This window comes from Ananas comosus, linkage group 12, assembly GCF_001540865.1.
Source record: "Ananas comosus cultivar F153 linkage group 12, ASM154086v1, whole genome shotgun sequence".
Lineage (NCBI taxonomy): Eukaryota > Viridiplantae > Streptophyta > Magnoliopsida > Poales > Bromeliaceae > Ananas > Ananas comosus.
This window is the reverse complement of record NC_033632.1, coordinates 10,090,822-10,111,921: the sequence shown is the minus strand read 5'-3', so window position 1 is coordinate 10,111,921 and position 21,100 is coordinate 10,090,822. Positions and strand designations below refer to the sequence as shown.

The 21,100-nt window shown below is 31.6% G+C and overlaps 2 protein-coding genes across 2 annotated transcripts; one reads left to right on the top strand and one right to left on the bottom strand.

The window, feature by feature from the left end:
- Positions 2,996-7,423, top strand: LOC109718917 (RPM1-interacting protein 4-like). Its single transcript, XM_020245396.1, has 3 exons — positions 2,996-3,087; positions 5,208-5,399; positions 6,844-7,423. Exons 1-3 carry the CDS (start codon positions 3,082-3,084, stop codon positions 6,886-6,888), a joined length of 243 nt encoding a protein of 80 aa, XP_020100985.1. The 5' UTR covers positions 2,996-3,081; the 3' UTR covers positions 6,889-7,423.
- Positions 8,713-20,237, bottom strand: LOC109718119 (indole-3-glycerol phosphate synthase, chloroplastic-like). Its single transcript, XM_020244140.1, has 11 exons — positions 20,067-20,237; positions 18,275-18,508; positions 17,708-17,884; positions 16,238-16,312; positions 16,085-16,129; positions 15,795-15,959; positions 15,100-15,178; positions 14,690-14,772; positions 14,330-14,398; positions 13,801-13,864; positions 8,713-8,810 (listed from the first exon to the last, which is right to left on the bottom strand). The coding sequence occupies exons 1-11, from the start codon at positions 20,235-20,237 to the stop codon at positions 8,788-8,790; spliced, it is 1,185 nt and encodes a 394-aa protein (XP_020099729.1). The 3' UTR covers positions 8,713-8,787.

The following is a 21,100-nucleotide window of genomic DNA, read 5'->3' as shown; positions in this document are numbered from 1 at the left end:
AAGCTAACGAAAAGAGAAAAATGAAACCACATGGTACTAAATTGATACACTTTAAACTATAAGATTCTAAAATGAGAAAATATGAAGCTATAGGGTGGTATTTAAAGTCTACCCTTTTTTGAACGATATTTTTATTTTATTTTATTGAGTTAATTGCATGTGTATTCCTACGAAAGAATGAAATTTGCATATATTCTCCTGTAACTGCAGTGCTCGTCCCCGAAATTTCAACCAACTTTTATTTTGATCCACAAAATTTTAAGTTCAACGTTAGTGGTCCCTACACTTTTGAAAGTGTTTTACTTTAATCCTTATATATATACACATTTACTATAAACTATCTCAATATATATGTATATTTATGTGTAAAGTGTTATTATTATGTTTTTTTGCCATCGCATATTTCAACCCTATCATCTATGGGCCAAAATGTTTTATGTTTAAGTATGTCCTCCTCAAGTCCAGATCTGATCACATATCTGCATAACACTTAATTTTTATAAATATTCTGATAATGATAACTCGTGGGACTCAAACCATCGGCCAACAATGCTTAAATTTAGTTATTATTACTAAAGTGCGCACGCAGCCTTTTATATTCTCAATCAAAAGCCCTTTTTCATTCGATATGAAATTATTAGAATGTTACAACATTAATTAATGAAAGTTTTTTTTTTTTAAAGTGAACATTTTATTCTTAATTTTTTAATATAATATTTAACAATATTCTTTTATTTGTAATGTTTTTACATTAACTATCTTGTCAATTGTCATTGTACAGAAAACCTAGATTATAAATTCTAAAATTTTTATATTAAAACTTTTTAGGTGTACACGCGCAATTTTAAAACTTTATAAGAATAAATATAAAATTGTACATATTTTGTTTATTATTCCAATGGTTGGTAGATAAATAGCATGATTAAATACATACAAAAATATACTAGATTCAGCCTTCAAGTCATTTTTTTTAAAATAAAATAATTTACTTCAAGCTCGGCGTGGGAATAAAATTTGGATGGTCAAAACTAGGAATAGTAATAAATACAAAAATTGAGGCCGAGTTTGTTTTTATTTTAGTTTTATTTGCTATTATAGATAACAGTTAGATGACTAAACCGGAAATATCATCTCACGATTTTTGGAATTTGCATTTCACATCTTACAGTATTATGCCCATGTATGTTCTGTGCTATCTATTCATTACAAACATATGAGTAAACGAATATACACTCGATATGTGATGACTTTCTATGAGGATATACTAAATAGGTTTGCGTAGGAGTGTTTTTATCTTTTTCTTTCTCCATGCTGCCACTGCCTTTTCAACTTCTCAACCTTTGCATGTACAAGAAATTTTACATGTGCAAGAATGCATTTCTACAAAAAATTTTACATGTGCAAGAATACATTTCTATAACCCTAAATTTCAGAAGATTAGGTGGAATATATAGACTTCCACAAGGTTCTAATAGAGTGTAGCGCGTGAAAAGTTCGTCGAACTTTCGCAGCGTTCCAAATCTAATACGAACAAACTGATAGATAAAGTTTTTCAAGGTGTCATAGGTCCTGAATATAATGCACGTGTGAATACAAACAACCAAACAGTATTTTTCAGGCACGCAATAATTATGGTTGTCGAAATGCAAACAGCCAAACAGCCACCAAAATTCACAAGGAATTAAATATATTTATTTTCAATTATTTTAGTCCCTAAACTATTACGGATATTTTGCATTTGAAAAAATTAACTAAAATAGATAAGCTATTTTACGCATGTAATATAGTTATTTTATAAAAATAAAATAATTTTTTTGTATAACTAACAAAACCATTGAATTTGCTTAAATTTTAAATTAATAAACCAGAATAACTTAAATAAAATAAAACTAGAAACTAAAAGGGAGTCAAGTTTCTTAAAAAAAAAAAAAAGAAATTGTAAAGTTAAGGGGGTCCCTTGCATTTTCACCAACATATAATAGAGAGAAAAGCTAAATCTCTACCACCCTAATCTAAGGAATGTAGGGACCCCCAACTTTATCGGCCAATCTGAAAAAGACCCCTCAACTGTGGTAGAAATGTACGGAGATCCCTCAATTATCGGTTATTTTGAAACTACCCCTCAACTTTGAACTCGTTCATTAATAAGACTACTTAACCTTCAATTTTAAAATTAAAATAACTTTAGTAAAAATATAGAGATTTGAGCAAATTCATTGATAATTTTGTCATATGTACCAAAATAAACACTTAATTTTTAGCATTTAAAAATAGAATAATAAATTTTTTATGGCTAGTATAATTGTAAATTTTTAAAAAAATATTAGCTAAAATAATTAGAATTAATTCACTTTCCAACATTAAACATTAAGCTTGAGGGGTTCTCCATACATTTTTGAGTTGTAAACTTAGAAATAAAAATGTACGACTCCCCCTCAACTGTACGCAATTCTAAAAAAGCTCCCTCAAATTTTTTATATTGACACCCCTCAGCTTTTAATATTTTGAAATTAACTGATTTTAGCCGAATGAGTTAAAAATTTTACCACATTTATTGATAATTCTATCAAATTTAACAGTTTAAACTACTTTAGAGTGGAACTGCGAATAGCTATTTATTACGAAATTAAATAAAATTTTAAGTTGATTAACTATAAAAGAGTTTAAATTAGAAAAATAAAAGTTAAGGGGCTCATTTCAAAACTGCGCATAGCCGAGGGAGTTACGTACATTTTCACTTGCTCAACTCAAATTAGAAGTTAAAAAGGTTCCAATCAAAAATACAAAACCTAGAGGGCAAATTTAAAATTTTTTATAGTTGAGTGAGTTTACGTACATTTTCACAAAAGCTACAAGAATTTCAAACTTTTAATCGCCCCCAAAAAAAAGAAGAAATGTTTAGGGAGTCATTTCAAAACTCCATATAATTAAGGGGGTTACATACATTTTCTACCCGCATTTAATAATAATAATAATTTATTATTCCAACGAGTACTAAATTTAGAATCTCTCTCTAATCCCTCTCCCTCTCTCTCTCTCTCTCTCTCTCTCTCTCTCTCGCTTTGCTTACGGAGGAATCTTATGGCGGTGAGCGTCGATTCCCCCTCAAATTCTTCTTTTTCTCGTAATTAAAGTATAAATTTGGATTCTTCGTGGTCGGTTTGGTATAGAAATGTTTGATTTGATTGATTTAGGAAGGGTTTTGAATCTTTTGATCATTTTAGGTTGTGTGGGATCGTTTCTTAGGGATTTTGTGATTAAACATGAAATTTATGCGGTTATGAATGAGTTTCGGATTGGTATTTCTTGGATTGTTGTAAGGATTTGGTGGGGTTTTGATGCGGAAATGGTGTTTTAATTATGTGGTTGTGGAGAAGGATACGAGTGTGCTAATTATGCTTTACAAGTCGATTAGATTCAAGAGATTGTGTGGGTTTTGCTTGTTTGGATCTGTTTGCGGTGTTTTTGATTCTTTTTTCTAGGGTTTTTTTGTAGTTGCTTGGTGGTAAAAAAAGGTATGGAGAACCCCTCAGCTATAAGCCATTTTGAAATGACCCCCTCAACTTTTTCTTTTTTGTTTATTGAATTTAATGATTTTAGTCAATCAAATTGGCGATTTATTAGATTGATTAGTGATTCCATCGAATTTAATAGCTTTAATCAAGTATTAGCAAATGAAGCTGGAACGATTAACCGCTAATAACAACTAAATAGAGCCTCTAAATTCAATAAAATTGAATTGCTCAAATAAGAAAAATTAGAAATTAAGGGGGTGCCAATTAAAAGGAGTAAAGTTGAGGGGCATATTTTAAAATAGTCTGTAGTTAACGGGGTGTTAGTACATTTTTACCGTTGTTTAGTGTTATCTGTTATTGTTTTTTTCTTTGGTATAAATGCATGGTGACCACCTAAATTATAACCAATTCTGAAATAAACCCCTAAATCCTTAACTTCTCCTTAGTTTTAATTTGAGATGTTTCTATTAAGTTAATCAGGGACTCGATTTTACTGTTGATGAATCCACCATCTAATTGATTGATGGAATCAGGGACTCGATTTCCTTCTCTGTATGATGGGAGAGCGAGATTTCTCACTAGTATCCACACCTAATTAGTAATTCCTTGGCCAAACACGGCCTTAGTTGTTGGATTTGTGAAATTTGTTTCATTGTGGTTGTGGTACTATGCGTGAGTTGTTTTGCTGTGTCGGAACTTCCCTCTGATTTTGGTAGAACGCCGTTTTATGTCATATTGTTTCTTGATACAATTACTGCCTTTTGTTTTAACTAAAATCATGTAGACAGCATGATGCATAGTGATAAAACAACTTCAGTATCGCTGATGTGAATGGTGGTGAATAATAATTTACTTCATTATTCCCTGAAGATACTTCTTTGGATGCTGATGTGTGCTTGAGCTGCAGTTTTACAAAACTGTCAATTCATTCTGTTTGCACCTTGCAGATGATGGGAAATGCTGCTTGTTTCTGTATTAGATAGAACTAGATATATAGTTTTATGCTTGGAAAATATTTTCCAAGTGTTTGTGTGTGCTTAATTTTAATTTCTCTGTAAAAGTAATGTCCAGATTGTATGGATTTGCTTTTTCTGTTTTCCCAATAAATTTTCTGGACAACAGAAAGCAGAACGACAAACTTACTGAAGTTATTCGCTATTTTCTGTTTCATTCTTCTTGCTAACCAAAATTGTGAAAACATTTAAACACCAAAAACATCATCATTCCTTTTCTTTTCTTGGAAATTGCTTTCCCTAGAAAGAGCACTTTCCAGCTTTTTTCGGATGAAATTTCTACAACAAGTATAATTGTATGTGTTATAGACATGTAAATGGGGACCGGCGACTTTGTTTGTAAAACTAAAACCGTTGATAAATGTTCTCCTCAGAATGTTAGTGCTGGATCGCTGCAACCTTTCTAGTAGATGGTCCTAAAAATAGGAATAGATTCTTATAATATGCAGATCTTCTACTCGACAGTACCGGATTCACTGTATTACCACAGATATTTTAATATAGTAAGGGTCTCAAATTTTACAACCTTTCAAATGTGTCAGTTTTGTTTTGTTAGTATCTAAGGCTATATTTTACTTTGCTTGTTTAGTATTTAACAAGAAAAGAAAGCTCATCTGACCAATTTTTCTAGCTCAATGTTATTGTCTTGCTGAAAATAGTTTTTTTGGATTCTGAGCAGGAAAAAGGCACACCTCTACCAAAGTTTGGTGAGTGGGATGTGAATGACCCTGCTTCTGCTGAAGGATTTACTGTCATTTTCAATAAAGCTAGAGATGAGAAGAAGACCGGTGGGAACGCACGAGGACCAGATTCACCTGCGAAGGAGGAGCACGCATTGAAGAATGGGCCATATGCTACCAAGACTAATTCGGTAATTTCTTGCTTATTTTGAGATTCCAAGTTGGTTTTATCAACCTGAAAACTTCAACTAAAATTGTTGTTGCTCAATGACCATCTTTTTTCAGCCTATCTTCGACTTGGAAATCATAACTAAACTTCTTTATATTATGTGGTGGATGCCTTCTTTTGTAAAGATAACGATTTGTGAATCAAACCACCTCTTGTTTTTCTTTCATCTTTCTTTCTTCTTTGGGGAGAATAGAAGTTGATATATTTGTCTGACCACACTAGATGTCTGCAATAAAATTTGGGATTAATTACAAAATATAATCTTTGAAGTTTGACGTAAATTTCAATTACGTCTTAGAGTTTTAACTTTTAACAATTTAGTCCTTGAAGTTTGCTCGTCATAATTTGAATGCTCCTGTTAGTCTTCCATCTAAAGAAGATGTCACATCAGCATTATTGTTATTAGGCAAAAACGTATAGAACTTAAACTATGGGCTATTTTGATTTGGCTACCTAACCTTTGAAAATTTTGATTTTACTATCTAATCTTTCGATTTGTTTGATTTGAGCCAGTCCACAGCACTTTAACTTCAAAATTTGAACGCATCATTTATCTTTACATTTAGTTAGTATATTTCATACAATTCTCGCAATTATAAATTCATTAAAATAAATAATTAGCTTAAATTTTGAAGTCAAAGTATTGGTGACTAACTCAAGTTAAACAAATTAAAAGGTTTGGCGGTAAATGAAAAATCTCGAAGATTTGGTAGCCAAATCAAAATGGTCTATAATTTAGGCAAGTTTTGTACGTTTCTATCTTGTTATTATTCATTGCCAGGACCAATGGCGAACCAAGGGAAGAGACTTAATTGTTACACGGAACAAACTTTAGGTACCAAGGACATCTTTGTTTTGATCAGTATGAAAATAAGTTGGCAGTCAAATTTAGCAGAACTTGGATTCACTGAACTAGACTTGTACTCGGGTGTTTGTTTGATCGAAACTTGGCTTTCACTTGAACCGCCTTTCCATCAACTCCCTCGTTCTTTAAGTGACTGAATTGATTCCTCGAGACTCCTTTCACATCGGACAGCTTCATGGTTTTTGTTTTTCGATTCTAATTCCTCCATAGATTGACTTCGCTCCAGCTGGGAGGAAGTCGTTTCACGCCGTATTGAGCAACATCTGAAAAACTCCACCTTTCCACTATGTTTCCTCCTTTCACCAAACCCCAAGCAATATTAAGTGGAACCCGTGCCAAAAACTGAGGTTGATGTCCTCACACATCGAAACAAGTTGCCAAACTGAAATTGTTAAAGTTGAAACTCTGAAAAGCGTGTCTGAAATTCTCGACAAACTTCGCAGACTAAAGCAGTAATTAACCTAAAGGATATAATTTGGTACGCATTTCCTTACTTTTATATCTCGACTGTTGCAAATTATGAAACTCCTCTGATCTGCAGAAAAAGTGGTTTTGCTGCATGCAAGCTACTCAGGCGGAATCCTAAACGTTAAGGGCTTCCTTAAACTATAATACTAATGATATTTCTCAAGGGTTTAAAAAGAAAAAAAAAAAAAAAAAAAAGAGAAACATTATCTATGATGCGGTAGCATGTGCGGTTGAAATTTGCTTTTGAGTCAGTGTGGTTGAAGGTGAAATGATGCGAGATGGGGGGTCGATGGAGAGCGTGGAGGATCGACGGACTATTTAATGTAAATGATTACGTATTCGGTAAGTTGTCATAAACTACTACTCGTCTTTATAGTGTAGTTGTTGTTTGTTTTTTGTTTTTTTTTGTTCTCTCTGCAATTTCAATCAGCCAGTACAAATTTGCAAGAAGAATGTATGTCATCATGAGAGGGCCAATATGACTTGTTGAACTTGAATAATAGCTTATAAGATTCTTCAATGTTACGGTGCGAACGACGATGTTTGTAACTCGCCAGGTGTTCGGGTGGGTATGTTCTTACATGAACTCCGCCGCATCTGCGAGTATGATGTTTGATCTTATTTGCCGATAACTGATTCCTAGATTCCTGTTATTTTGAGGCCTTATTTTGTGAGATTTTTCGGTGTATGACTCAAGCATAAGCTTGGTGTTGCCTGGTGGCCCCCTAAGGGGGCGAGGCGTGTGTCTCAGACGTGCCTCATGATATTTTACGTTTGATGGGTATAGGGTTTGGATTTTCAGGTTTTGAGTTTTTTCAATATATTTTAAAATGTTAAAGAATTGAAAATTTTTTTTATTTGAACGCTTTTTTTCTCTTTTCGTTTGTTCGTTCACTCTTTCATCCTCTAATGACAACAAGCAAGGAGCAGTGGCAAGAAGTAAGAAAGCAAGCACTTTTAAATTGAAAGTTAAAATATAATTTTTTTTCTTTTTAATTTGAGAATATTTATAAATGTGATTTTCTTGCTTTTTATAGTAATTTTGTTTTTGTATGACTAATTTGAAATTTTTCTAACGTAAAATATCGATTTAAATTAGGTTTGTTAAGAGCGTTATATTTTTATTAGACGTGCACCTCATCTTCTTGAGGCGTGCGTTTTGCGGTGCGTCTCGTGCTTAGGCTCCAGAAAGCTTTGCGCCTTTTTGCGCTTTGCATCTTTTCAAACACGGATTTTACCAGCATAATATTTAAAAGGATTTTTTTATATTAAAGAGTTGTACAATTGGAGGGGCATGCACGCAAACATAGATTATGAGAGGTTGGATGTAAAATTTAACTGTTGAGGGGTATGTTTGCAAATATGGCTATTTCTATGGGCTAGGGATGTAAATGGAGCGGATCTGAGTCGGATGTTTTTTCCTGATCCACCACGCCTTCTAAATCTACCCTGCCAAAATTTTTTTATTTTTCATTTAAATTTTTATTAAATATATTAAATTTTTAGCATTTTAATCAAAAAAATTAAAAATGAAATTACCATTTTTATTTTTAAGTATTATGTTAGAAATAAATAACATTTAAAACCTGAATAATATTCTAAAAAGAAAATTTTTTTTTTTTGAGAGAACTAAAAAAAGATAAAACTTATTTTATGATTTAAATATTTTTTCGGGGTGGATTCTCAGTAGAGTTGGGCCGCGGAGCGGATTAAATTTTTTATCGCCTCCTGAATCCGTCTTGAATTATAAAAATAATTTTATTTACCGTCTCGAATTCGTTTATTGTCTCTTACGTACCGTTCCATTTAGGGTGGATTGGGGTGGAAGCTCCATCAACCCCAGATCATGGAAACTTTTGAAAGGATGTGCATGCAAATACATCTATTTTGGAGGGGTATATATGCAAAAAAAAAAAAAAAAAAAAAAAAAAAAAATCCCGTTTGTACTGACACGAGAGAGTCAGGTAAGCATGGAAGAAATTATTGCCTGCAGCTGGTCTGTCCCTGTGCTCACCATCTAGGTATTGCTGTTCTGTACAACTAAAAAAGGTTAAGTTAAAAAAGAGAAAACTTCAGACACCGCCCATGTGGTTTCACACTTTCTCACTTTAGCATTCTGTGATTTAAATTATATCAATTTAGTATCATATGATTTCATTTTTATCTTTTTATTATCAATTCCACTAATTTTGTTCGCATTAAATCAGTGACGAAGTAAAAACTAAAGGGTACTAAAGTGAATATTCAATAAGCCTAGATGGGATATCTGAAGTTATTTTGTATTTAATTTAACGAAATATTAACGGAGAAACTGATGAAAAGGTAAAAATAAAACCACATGACACTAACTTGATACACTTTAAACCACAAGGTACTGAAGTGAAAAAGTGCAAAACCACAGGGGGGGTATTTGATGTTTATCCTTAAAAAAAATACTGATAACCAAATTTTGAGGAGCACAAAATCGAACTCGATAACCAAATTTCGAGGTACATTTAATATAAAATTCTATTTTTGAAGTTAGAAGATTAAAACTACTGATAAAATTAAAAACCAAGTTAAATCAATTGGTACTTATATTTATTTACTTTGCTTGTTATATAATTTATTGCTAATTTTTTATGAATAGATCTAAAATTATTTTTTAAAAATATTAATAAAAATAATTTAAATAATTATTATACTTATAAATTTTATTATTGTATTTTAATTTATGTGAAATTAAGTAATCATCTCTATATAAAGATGTAAATTTAAATAGTTATTAGACTTGTGAATTTTATTATTGTATTTTAATTTTTATTTTTTATAAGGTATATAATTTTACGTTACGTATAAATAAGCTTATCAATATGTTAATTTGTGTAGCCAATATCCATAATTATTTGACTGAACATTTCAAATAAAATTAAAAGAGCTTATTTGGATTTAAAAAAATAAAATAAGTTGGTGCCAGATCGTGCCAATAAAAAGTCATGCATATTTACGGGTACGCAAGCGTGTCATATGTCGGCACAGAAGCGCACATGTACCATATCGTGTCAGGTAAACAGCGGCACGTTACTGTGCCACTGCACTTTAATCCTTATATTTTAAACAAATTCTAATAAGTTTATTAAAAGACACTGCTTAAATAATAGAAAAAATATAAAGTAAATCTCTACAATAGACTCATAAAAAATTTTTATTAAATTATTTTTAATAAGTATTTTTTAATAATTTTTATATAAACTATAGATATATTTGTTATAGTGTAGAAATCAAAAAATAATTATAATTAAGTGGTGCCTTTGAAAAAAAAAAGTACAATATAAAAATACAAAAAAATCTGTAAAATATAGTGCAGTATAATATAGTTATTAATAGCATCGTGAATGACACAAATCCTAAACGTGACACGGGACACGATATGACTAGGACACCGCGACTCGATAACTTTAAAAAAATTAGAACACGGACACGGCATTAACACCGCTAATAAAATATAATATTATTAATACAATAATATATTTTTATTATATATAAAATATTAATTTTGGTAAATTTTTCGTACGAATAAAAGTTAGTAAAATTTTCATTAGTAGTTGATATATTTTTAAAAAAAATTCTCCACCATACATAATTTATTTATATTGTCAAAAAAAATTACATGCATCCAACAAAAACCTAAAATATTTATTATCGTACATTATATATACATAGAAAAAGTATAATAAAAATAGGTATATATTTTTTTTAGTTGCATGTGCTATGAATCAGTATTAAACAGGCGTCCGAAAAGTGTCCACATCAGACAAGTATCCGACACAGACACGCGTGTGTCTCATACAGACACGTGAGACTTATAGAAGTGTCCGTGATACCTAACACAAATCTCCAAACTCTCTGGATGGGGAAAAAATATATGAAAATCCACTAAACATCATGTCTTTTGCAAATAAATATATGTACTTTTAATTTTAAAGAATTAGATATTAAATTTTATTAAATAATTCAACAACCCCACTTCTTCTATACATCAAACTTTGTAAACCTTTAAATTTACAAAAAATATATATATATATTTCTTCTGTTCCAATACATTAAAAATAAATAACAAAAATTGAAATTAGATGTACCATATTCTTTAGTTCTTATGTTTAATTGTGAACACTGGAGACGAAAAAAAAAAAAAAAAAATCTTTACATTTTGAAGTCCTACAAAATTATGTAAAATACAAAATCCTACAAAATTATGTACAATACATGAAATCTAAATGGGTTCATAATTAGTAACTTTGATTGAGCAGAGAAGTTGATTAAACTGTTTGATATAGTTTTAAAAAAATATATAACCACCAAATTTAAAGTTCAAATCCTGTTTCCAAAAATGGCTAGAGTGCATGGCGTCTTTGTACATTTTTCCCCCTTGAAAAGGAAAAATTCTAGAATGCAACGGGTATATTAGTGACGTGACGTAACAAACCAATCAAATTAATCCTTTTAAGAATATATGTCCCAACATAATTGTAAAAAAGTATTTTTATTGTACTTTTATTTTAAAAAAAGTAATGTGATTGACTTGTTATTGATGATGTGGTGCAAGTATGACAGTGTAAAATTTCTCCTTGGAAAGAGAGAAAAAAAAGGAAAGGAAGAAAACTACAGCTGAATCGGTCAGATTTCAATTTTCAATGCACAATTAAAATATAAGATATTTTGGCTGCCAAATATCTACTTTTTTGTATTGCAGCTGCCCTAAGGACACTACTAAGTTATTTTTTACGGCGGGAGGTTTGAATCCACGATTAGTTCTATTAGATATAAACTATACTGTAAGAAGCATTTAAAAACTAAATTTTTTAATTTTTTAATTTTTTAATATCGTTTACTTTTAAAATAAATAATTTCAAAATGAACGACTGAAATTAAAAATATTATAAAAAATAATAATAATAAATTTAAATTTTCAAATTAGACACTGATCTTGTTTTAAANAACTATACTGTAAGAAGCATTTAAAAACTAAATTTTTTAATTTTTTAATTTTTTAATATCGTTTACTTTTAAAATAAATAATTTCAAAATGAACGACTGAAATTAAAAATATTATAAAAAATAATAATAATAAATTTAAATTTTCAAATTAGACACTGATCTTGTTTTAAATAGTAAATTAAATTTTTTATTAAAATTTCACTGAATATGAATTATTCTATACTATTGAACTTATAAATACTGATCGCATTGGCTATTTGAATTGTTAATTTTGAGATATCTTTTTTTATCACTAATCAAATTATATCAAAAAAATATAAAATTTACTTCCAAGATACTTTTAATAATGTAGATCATATAAGACGAAGCCGATTATCAATTCAGATGTCCTATTATGGGAACAACTTGATAGAACGAAAGTCTCCGTACTACTGATAATACACAAGGTGGACTCTATTAACCTTCGTCAAACATTATTAAACCTCCTTTATTTCGATTCCGACTCTTATTCAAACACTAGCGAAAAATCACTCCCCCTGTAATTTACCAAATATCCAAAGTTATGAGCCGAAAATTACTCTTTTGGATAAACTTCAATTTGCCCCGTAAAGGTTTAGCACTTAACTATCCTATGATTTTATTTTTATTCCACTTAAAATTCTATCATTAAATAAGATAGTAAATGATACTTTTTGAAAAGCATGGCTATGAAAATAAAGATTACAGGAGGGTAAAGAGTCATGTTGCACCACCCTACATTTTGCAATAAATAAAAATACATGTATGCAAGTCTACGAGTACTTAGAGTGAAAAACTATATGGTGGCCGAGTAAAAATACGCTAAATCTTAGGGGAGCAAATTGAAGTTTCACAAACTAAGCCTAAAATTTCTTGAAGAAAAGAAATGGTTACTTCAAAACATTTAAGCGATATATCGAATAAAACCAGAGGACACATGATCTAATTATATGCTACGCCTCGGGGCTCTTCTAAAATTCACGCATAATCAGTATGGATAAAGCAACCTCTTATACTGTGATGACAATTGGTAGAATTAACTAGAGACAAAGAGGGTTTGTTTGATTCGCTCTTTTTACACCTTGAAATCGAAATCGAAATGAACGAATCCGTTTGTCTATATTTGGTATGCGAAACTTTCATTCCGATTCCGATTTCCAAATGAATAAAAGTCCCTCCCAGCACTCCTTTTTCTAATCAGGCCAGGTTGAAATTGAATCCGGATGAAATAAATTTACTTGATTAAATTATATTTATAATTTTAAATTTTAATTTAAACTTTAATTAAAAATTAAAACTCAATCAAGCATTTCAAATTTAATTTATAAATTTGAATTTAAATGTAAATTTAATTTAAAATCTAAAATTTTATTCAAATTTTATTTAAAATTTAAATTAAATTTATGGATTCAAATTGAAATTGAAATTATAATTTTAAGTTTGAATTTCAAAAAATCAAAATTTAGTTTTATATTTTAAATTATCCGTTCAATTTTAAATTTTAATTTTTTAAAAAAATATATTTAAAATTTTGACATTATTTTAAAATTTTGACATAAATTTTTAATATTTAATTTTCAGTTTAAATTTAAACTAATATATATTATAAAAATAAAATTGACATATTAATTTGATTACGTTTCTGATATCTCTCTGAACCAAACACCGACAATTAAAATTATTCATTCTGATTCTGATTCAGATGACGAACAAAACAAAATGAGATAATGAAGCATTCCGATTCGCTTCCAGCTTACTCTTATTCCGATTTCGACTTTGAACCAAACACACCCAGAGTATGTGTATGTGTGTACTTGAGAGAGAAATAGAGAGAATTACCCTGAGAGAGAGAGAGAGAGAGAGAGAGAGAGAGAGAGAGAGAGAGAGGAGAGGAGAGGAGAGGAGAGGAGGCTTAAGACACCTGTGTGATCAGTAAGTTTGAATTGCATTTTATTGTACCAAAGCAGTTCTTTCACAGTGCAATTCAGGTCAAAATTTTATTTGCTGCTAACTATAAGTTAGGAAATGTCTTTACCGAAAAGTCCTGATATCGCCCGCCCAGGATCGCACTGCTTGACGAGGGACTCCCCAACCAAAACCTACAATTTCGGACATATCACAGTATCAGCACATTATTTCTAATGACTACATGCGGGAGAAACTAATATCGATGCATTAAAGTAATATATTGGTTTTCAGAAGAACAGGAACCTCAATGGATTATCCTGTAGATACTCATTTGAAACAATTGCAGATCATCATGAGCATACAACGATACGGCACTACTAACAATTAGCTTTATATGGGAATATACTCCTTTAATAGACTCAGCATCAAATGTATCAGATCTTTGACCGTAACTTAACGTAATGCATGTTATTCACCAACAATTATACTGAAACGTGACAGTTAAAAGCTCTATAAGCAGGCAATTCGCTTGTTACGGAACTCCTTTAGGATAATGTGCAATGTTCCACACGAATAATCGAATCAAAACTATCTTTTAATTTAAGGACGTAACAAACATTAAAGAATTGTTAGTATACAGCGATTGTAACACTTACCGCTCTAACTCCGGCATCTTGTACATATGAAATGTCTTCGGGGGTGAATAACCCAGATTCTCCCACGACCTGAAATGTTGAATTTCCAAGGCGAAAGGCAATTTAACAAAAATCATTAATCATATAGAACAAAAGTATGTCCTCTAATAAGTTGATGAGTTGAACTGTTGAACCTACATTTTCTTTTTTTCAGTTTACACTCCGTAAAACTCAAGAATAAGAAATTACAACTTGTTTTGACAATTTTTTTCCTCCTATTAAGCTTCAAAATTTTACCATAACCAATGCAGTGAATTAGAAGAATCATCTAACATGTGATAAAGGCTTGATTAAATACGCAACAGAAAATTATCTACTTACAATGATGCCTCGTTGGCGGATGATTTCACCACGCTCTCCCTCCAGAAGCTTCTTAGTATTGGAGATGCCTACTTCAAATGTCTCTGCAATATATTTATAATTTCACTGAGAATGGAAGTTCTGAAAAGAAATCATATAGTTTTAAAATCATATATAATCATCAAGAAGTTGGTTGATCAGATAACAGAAGTAGAATCTATGCAAGTACTTTGAAATCTGAAATTTGCTCGTGCACGAAGCATAACATTGTGGACAACTGGACATAATCAGTTAAAAAAGTATATTTCACATGTTTAATCTCTAGCTCGAACATTTAGAAACTATGTAAGGCATTACTAGTTACTTTCAACGTTAGGATGAAATAAGATTGCTCCAGAAACCAATCAATTAGAGAAGATACAAGACCATACCTAAGCCACGATTATTGATACCGATGAGTTGAATCCCATTTATACCCAGAACACGATCCATTTCCCTCTCGTTGTGCACCTAAAGTTTCAAGTGAACACTTTCTTAGTGGTGCACAATTAAACAAAACAAAAAAATACTCAATTTACTTAAATGTAACAAAAATGATAATAATTTTTAGATACTTTAGAGCTAACCGATAGCAAAGAAAAATAGAACCCAGAATCGACCCTTTCAAGAGTATCTCATCACAATTCTTTAGCAAGTATAACAGGAAGATGCTATTGAATCTATCTTCATTCAACTCATCAGAACTTAGTTTTTACTAAACTGGAATATTGATAAATAGAATGAACTTATGGATACTAATCCAGAACTTAGTTATCCATAATTGAAAGCAAAATAATTTCAAGTGCCGAAGATACTTTTATAGTATACGGTCGCTTCTTTCTTTCTAGATACATGACTAAAGGTTTCTTTTAAAAAAAAAAAAAAAACAAAAAGCCCATTTGTCTTAACACCACACACACATTTCTGAAGAATAATCAGCTAAATATGTGTATATGCAATTTCTCTGCTTCCATATTTGAAGAATGTTTGACTATCGTTTTATTGTCATTCCAAAAAACAGAATCAAATTTCAAAAGTCGATTAATAATGTAATTTTTTTATGAATAATTTGAATGATCGATCGAACCTCAACAAGGGCTGCTAAGCCAAGTTCTCTGCAAATCATGGTCATGTATTTGATGTCAATATCTGGCAACACCCCGGCAATGAGAAGAATTGCATCCGCCCCCTTCGAACGAGCATAATATATTTGCAAAGAATCAATGATGAACTCTTTGCAAAGAAGAGGGCACTGCAATGTTTCACTTATTTTAGGCATAACAAATCTCATAAATCATAGAGAAAATGAAAAGTGAAAGAAATGATAGAGTCTAGAAATTGACTAGGAAGTTGGAATTTTATCCACAAAATACTCACCTTGATTCCAGCTTTGCGGACAGCCTCTAAATTTTCAAAGCTTCCCTAAAAAAAAAGGGAAAAAAAGTGGTCAAAGTAACTAAATTATTTTGAGATATCACACAGATTTAATTTACTACTAATAATATGGAAGCTCGCTGAGCTAAAACTCACCTGAAAATACTTTTCGTCAGTCAAGATGCTTAAGCATGCTGCACCATATTTCTCATAAGCTTGAGCTATTTGAACCTGTTATGATTCTTGATTAGAATTTTGCCACAAAAGAAAGAAGAATAAAGTGATGTCAGAAGAGCAAAAGATGAAATTATTGCATTATAACATCAACATGAGGAAATACATCATTCTACGAAAATCCACAAACACATTGTATGATCCTATATGTCGGAACTGGATAAACAGAGAAAGAAAAACACTCCAGAACTCCCTACAGACACATACATGCATGTTGATGAGTTCCTTTGATCAGTCTATAGAAAGTAGATATCTGTTCAACATTCTATGTAGGGAAGAATGAATATTAAAGAGACTTGGCATGCATACACCTGCAAAAGTATCTTTCTACAAACATAACTGTGCAAAGTCTCCATTCTCATATAAATGACCATTCAGATTTTATGGAGATTCATATGTAAATAGATAATTTGCAGGGATATATATGTGAAATCCCCAAATAATTTTTTGACAAGAGTAGGTGACTTCCCAGTTGAAAAGTTAGGCAACAAAAATGTCCTATAATGAGATTTTGTGCTATGTTGATCAAATAAATTGAAAACGGTTTGCATGTGAAGAAAGGAATAAGAAAGAAAATCAAGAAATTATTTAAAAGACAACACAAGAAAAAAAGCTAAATGACAAATGTTCTATGATTCAGGGAGCTTCTAACTGGTTCCCACATAAACTTATGTTCAAATTGCAGGATGCTACAGTTTTATCAAATGATAAAACTAAAATGATAAAACTCAAAACATCCTTGAATGTCATGAAAGCCGCAGAACTAACAATCTACAAAGAAAAAAAAAAATTAAAATGTTTACTGAAGTGGTTCCATCAATATTTAGTGGAAGACAGTTCAAAAAGGAACTAAAGTAGCATTGCTTTCATTATGGGTTACACCATCAAACCCAACAAAGTATTGTTCTAATAATAGTGACCTAACTATGTCCAAAGGAAATGAATTTCCAAGCATGCCCAAAAGAGCGATAAAAAAGAGATGTAGCCATCGTTCCGAAGATTGAATAAGAAAACTTGAATGCAATGAGAACCCGCTTATTTAGGCAGCGAAGATTGAATGGATTGAGAAAATAAACCAACTTAACATCTGGAGAACTGGAAAATAAAAGTAAGTCAAGTGGCAGTTAAAAATGTATACAAATAAAAAAATAGTTTACCTGATAATCCCACTGAAAACATTACTTCTAGGAGCATGTCAAAGTTTATCTACAAATGAACATAATTTGATAGCACTTAATGGCAGATCAGAATCAGCAATAACATGCACGTCAATAGCCACCAAAAGAATCGTCTAAACAATGTTAACATGAAGTCACTAAAACCATGTTGAGTTATTTTTCCTTTTGGCTGTTAATCAGCTTAAACACAAGAAAGGATTACTAGCAAACTCACAGGATCAAAATTCTCCCTTAGAACACCTTTGCTCGGTGAAGCCTTCTTCACCTCTGCTATTAAAGCAGGGAGTCCAGTTCGCTCATAAGATGCCTTCAAAGCCCCAACAAAATCTCTAACCAGAGGAGCTTCCTTTATAAGTTGGTTCAACACGGTCAGAGGTTTTCTCTCTTTCAACTACATAAGAAAGCATTGTAGAATGTCATTTTTTCCTGTATCCAATAAGGGAAAGATTGAGTAAAATGTACGAGTAGTCCCTGAGCTGTCTTATATTGTAATTAAATGCCTGACTACTAAAGGGAAAAGAAAAAAAAGAAGAAATGATTTTTCACCTCTAAAATGACAATTTAACCTTGTCTCATGTACTGAAACAAGGATGACATTTCTACAGGAGAAGGAGCAAAATGATCATTTTACAGGAAAACTGATACCTGATCGTTAGGTATGGAAATGCATGGGAAGCTTCAGGGAACATATAATTTAGGAATAGGACAGACCTACAGGGACTGTCCATACAATTTACCCAAAAAGTTCTACTGATCTGCTATAAAGAAAATTAGGCAGTGCCTGTAAAACCTCCACTTCTTTGTCCCATATGATTTTTTCCAGAATGTTACGAGGACTGCCATGCTCACCCTCCAAGCTCTCGGAGTTATTCGTTCGGTAGCTTCTTCTAATTCTAATTCCCTGATTTGCAGCTATCTCATTGAGTGATTTTCCACTTTCCCATTGTTTAACTTCGACAGAGTTTGCAATGTCGTCATTTTTGTATGATAAAACAATGCGTTCATTACTGCAGTCCTGCAAGTACATAACCATGATTCATGTGTTAACGAGAATTGTCGATAGTACACATTATAGATATGTGAATCTAACAAAGAACCAAAGGATAAATTAAGAATAGGATGTACTGGACCCATTCATAACAATACTTTAGATAACTTAGGCGATCTAAAAAAAAATAAAAAACAAATAGTGTGATTGGAAGAAAGACTAAAGAAAATTTTATTTCTTCAAGACAGAAAGTAGCATAAAATTATAGCTCTGCCATTACATATATAAGCTGTCTGTTAGTCCGACTGTATACAGAATATGACAATAGTATTCATACTTCAATGGGATTGTATGGACAGTAAATTGAAAGAAGAAAAGAAATGGAGAGTTACTTGAAATGTAAGTAAGCTTTTACTGATTGAACAAGGATACAGTATTAATGCCTCAAATCTTAAATAAGATCAATTATGGAAGAACAATATGTAAGCGGAATACGCGGTGGTGGTGCTGCCTTGACTGCGCAACACAATGCCATGTTTGGTTCTTCTATGCAGGTGGGCTGCATGTGGACCACGATATTTGTATGCATTTTGCAAATATGGACAGCACCTGTCAACTGCACACTACAATCCCTTTTCTATAGGTGGAACATATGTACCATGAAATTTTGTATGCATTTTGCAAATATGAACGGCATTTATTTGTTCAGCCAAGTATGAACAGCATTTACAATCTTCGTATTGCATAGATTCTCTCCAGTATTAACCCCATTTTTACACTGTGAATAGAACGAAATATTTCCAAATTCCAGTCAAGACCTCAAATTCTACTATAATTCCATCATACAATTTCATGTAACCTCCATAACAACTAATCATATCCGAGAGCAAGATTCTACCATTCAGAACTGATCAACCATACAAAACCCTCTTAACAAACAAGATAAGTAAGAAACTATGAGCATGTTAGAGATGCCATAATTTAAACTTAATAAATTATCATAAACTAATCTAATCCTAATTTTAATCGATGTATCGAAAAAATACTATTCAAAATCTCCCACTCTCTGTAGCATCTCATATTCCGAATCATCTCAAATGATTTCTACTTTCCACCTAACATTGACTGCACCGAAAGCAATGATCTTGATATAGAACAACACAATCACTTATCTCAAATTGCCTACATTATGTAGAAGACAATCAAACTCCAACAAAATTGGAATAAAAGAATACGCAATCATCATCTTATATTCTCTTAACATAATCCATTTGATCACCTCTGAATCAAAATGATGCTCCATTACAAATTACACCATATAAGCTTAAAACTATCACAAATCCATCCGAAATAAACCCGAACAAAAAAGAAAAAGCAAAACCCTAGCTAAGGGAACTACTATGAAGCCTCAAACACCTCTTCGGCTCTCACGCAACGGAGAGGAATCAATTTCCGAAGGCCACCACCCACAACAACCCCTCATTTCAAATTACATTAGATAAGCTTAAAACTACCACAAATTCATCAAAAATAAGCCGAAAAAGCAAAACACTAGCTAGGATGACTAGTATGAAACCTCAAATACCTTCTCAGCTCTCTCGCAACGGAGAGGAGTCGATCGCCGCGATCCACCACCCACAACAAACCCCGCACGGTCCCTACTGAAGCGGAGGTTTCCCTTGCAACCCGCGAAGGAGGAGGCGCTCGGAGTGGAAACCCTAACCCTAGGGGACGATCCAACGAGAGCTCCCTCCATTCCTCTCAAAGAGTCGGAGGAGAGAGAGAAGAGCAGTAGTAGGAGTATATATAGAGGAGAGGATGAAGAAGAAGAGGTTTGAGACCGCTGTTTCAGTGTTGGGGAAAATTTAGTACTAGTCCCTGTACTAAACGTATATTGTAAAAGGGTTCTTGTAATTTTTCACCTATGCCCGAGTTAAAACATATTTTGCATTCCAATCCCTGACAAGAACACACAATAGAGTGTAGAGCTAGAATATTACTATACGCATTTCTCACCGAAAACTTCTGCATCATGTCTGGTGATAGAATATTTAAATTAATGATCATCGCGATTAAACGTAATCTAAGCTATTTAAATATTGTATGGTTTGATTTTTACAATTTTAAAAATTTTATTTTCTTAGTGATCGAGTGAACTCAAGTTTATCTTATATTAGCTATTAAAAATTATCAATTTTGAAGCTAATTAGATATTAGATAAATAATATTTAAAAATCATCAAATATGAAATCTAAAAAAATTAAATAATGTGAATCATGCTTAATAGTGTCGACTGTTGATTCACATGACTCGTAATCATTACCCGAATTAACATAAAAGTAATGTTTCTCATTTGCTTTTAAATGATTTTGATAGTACTATCTAATCATTGCATTGAGGCCAGTTGCTAAATAGTATCAAATTCTTATAAAATCATATTTCGATAATAGAGCATCTGAATTCACGATCAATGTTATTAAATATGGTTTAATAACGTCTGACGCTTCTAGGAATCAAGCTTTATCATTTTTTAGAAATGTTTCTATTTCATCAAGCAATCACATCTAAAATTTTTGTAAAAATAGATAATAGAATTATTGAGCTCAAGAACAAGATTCT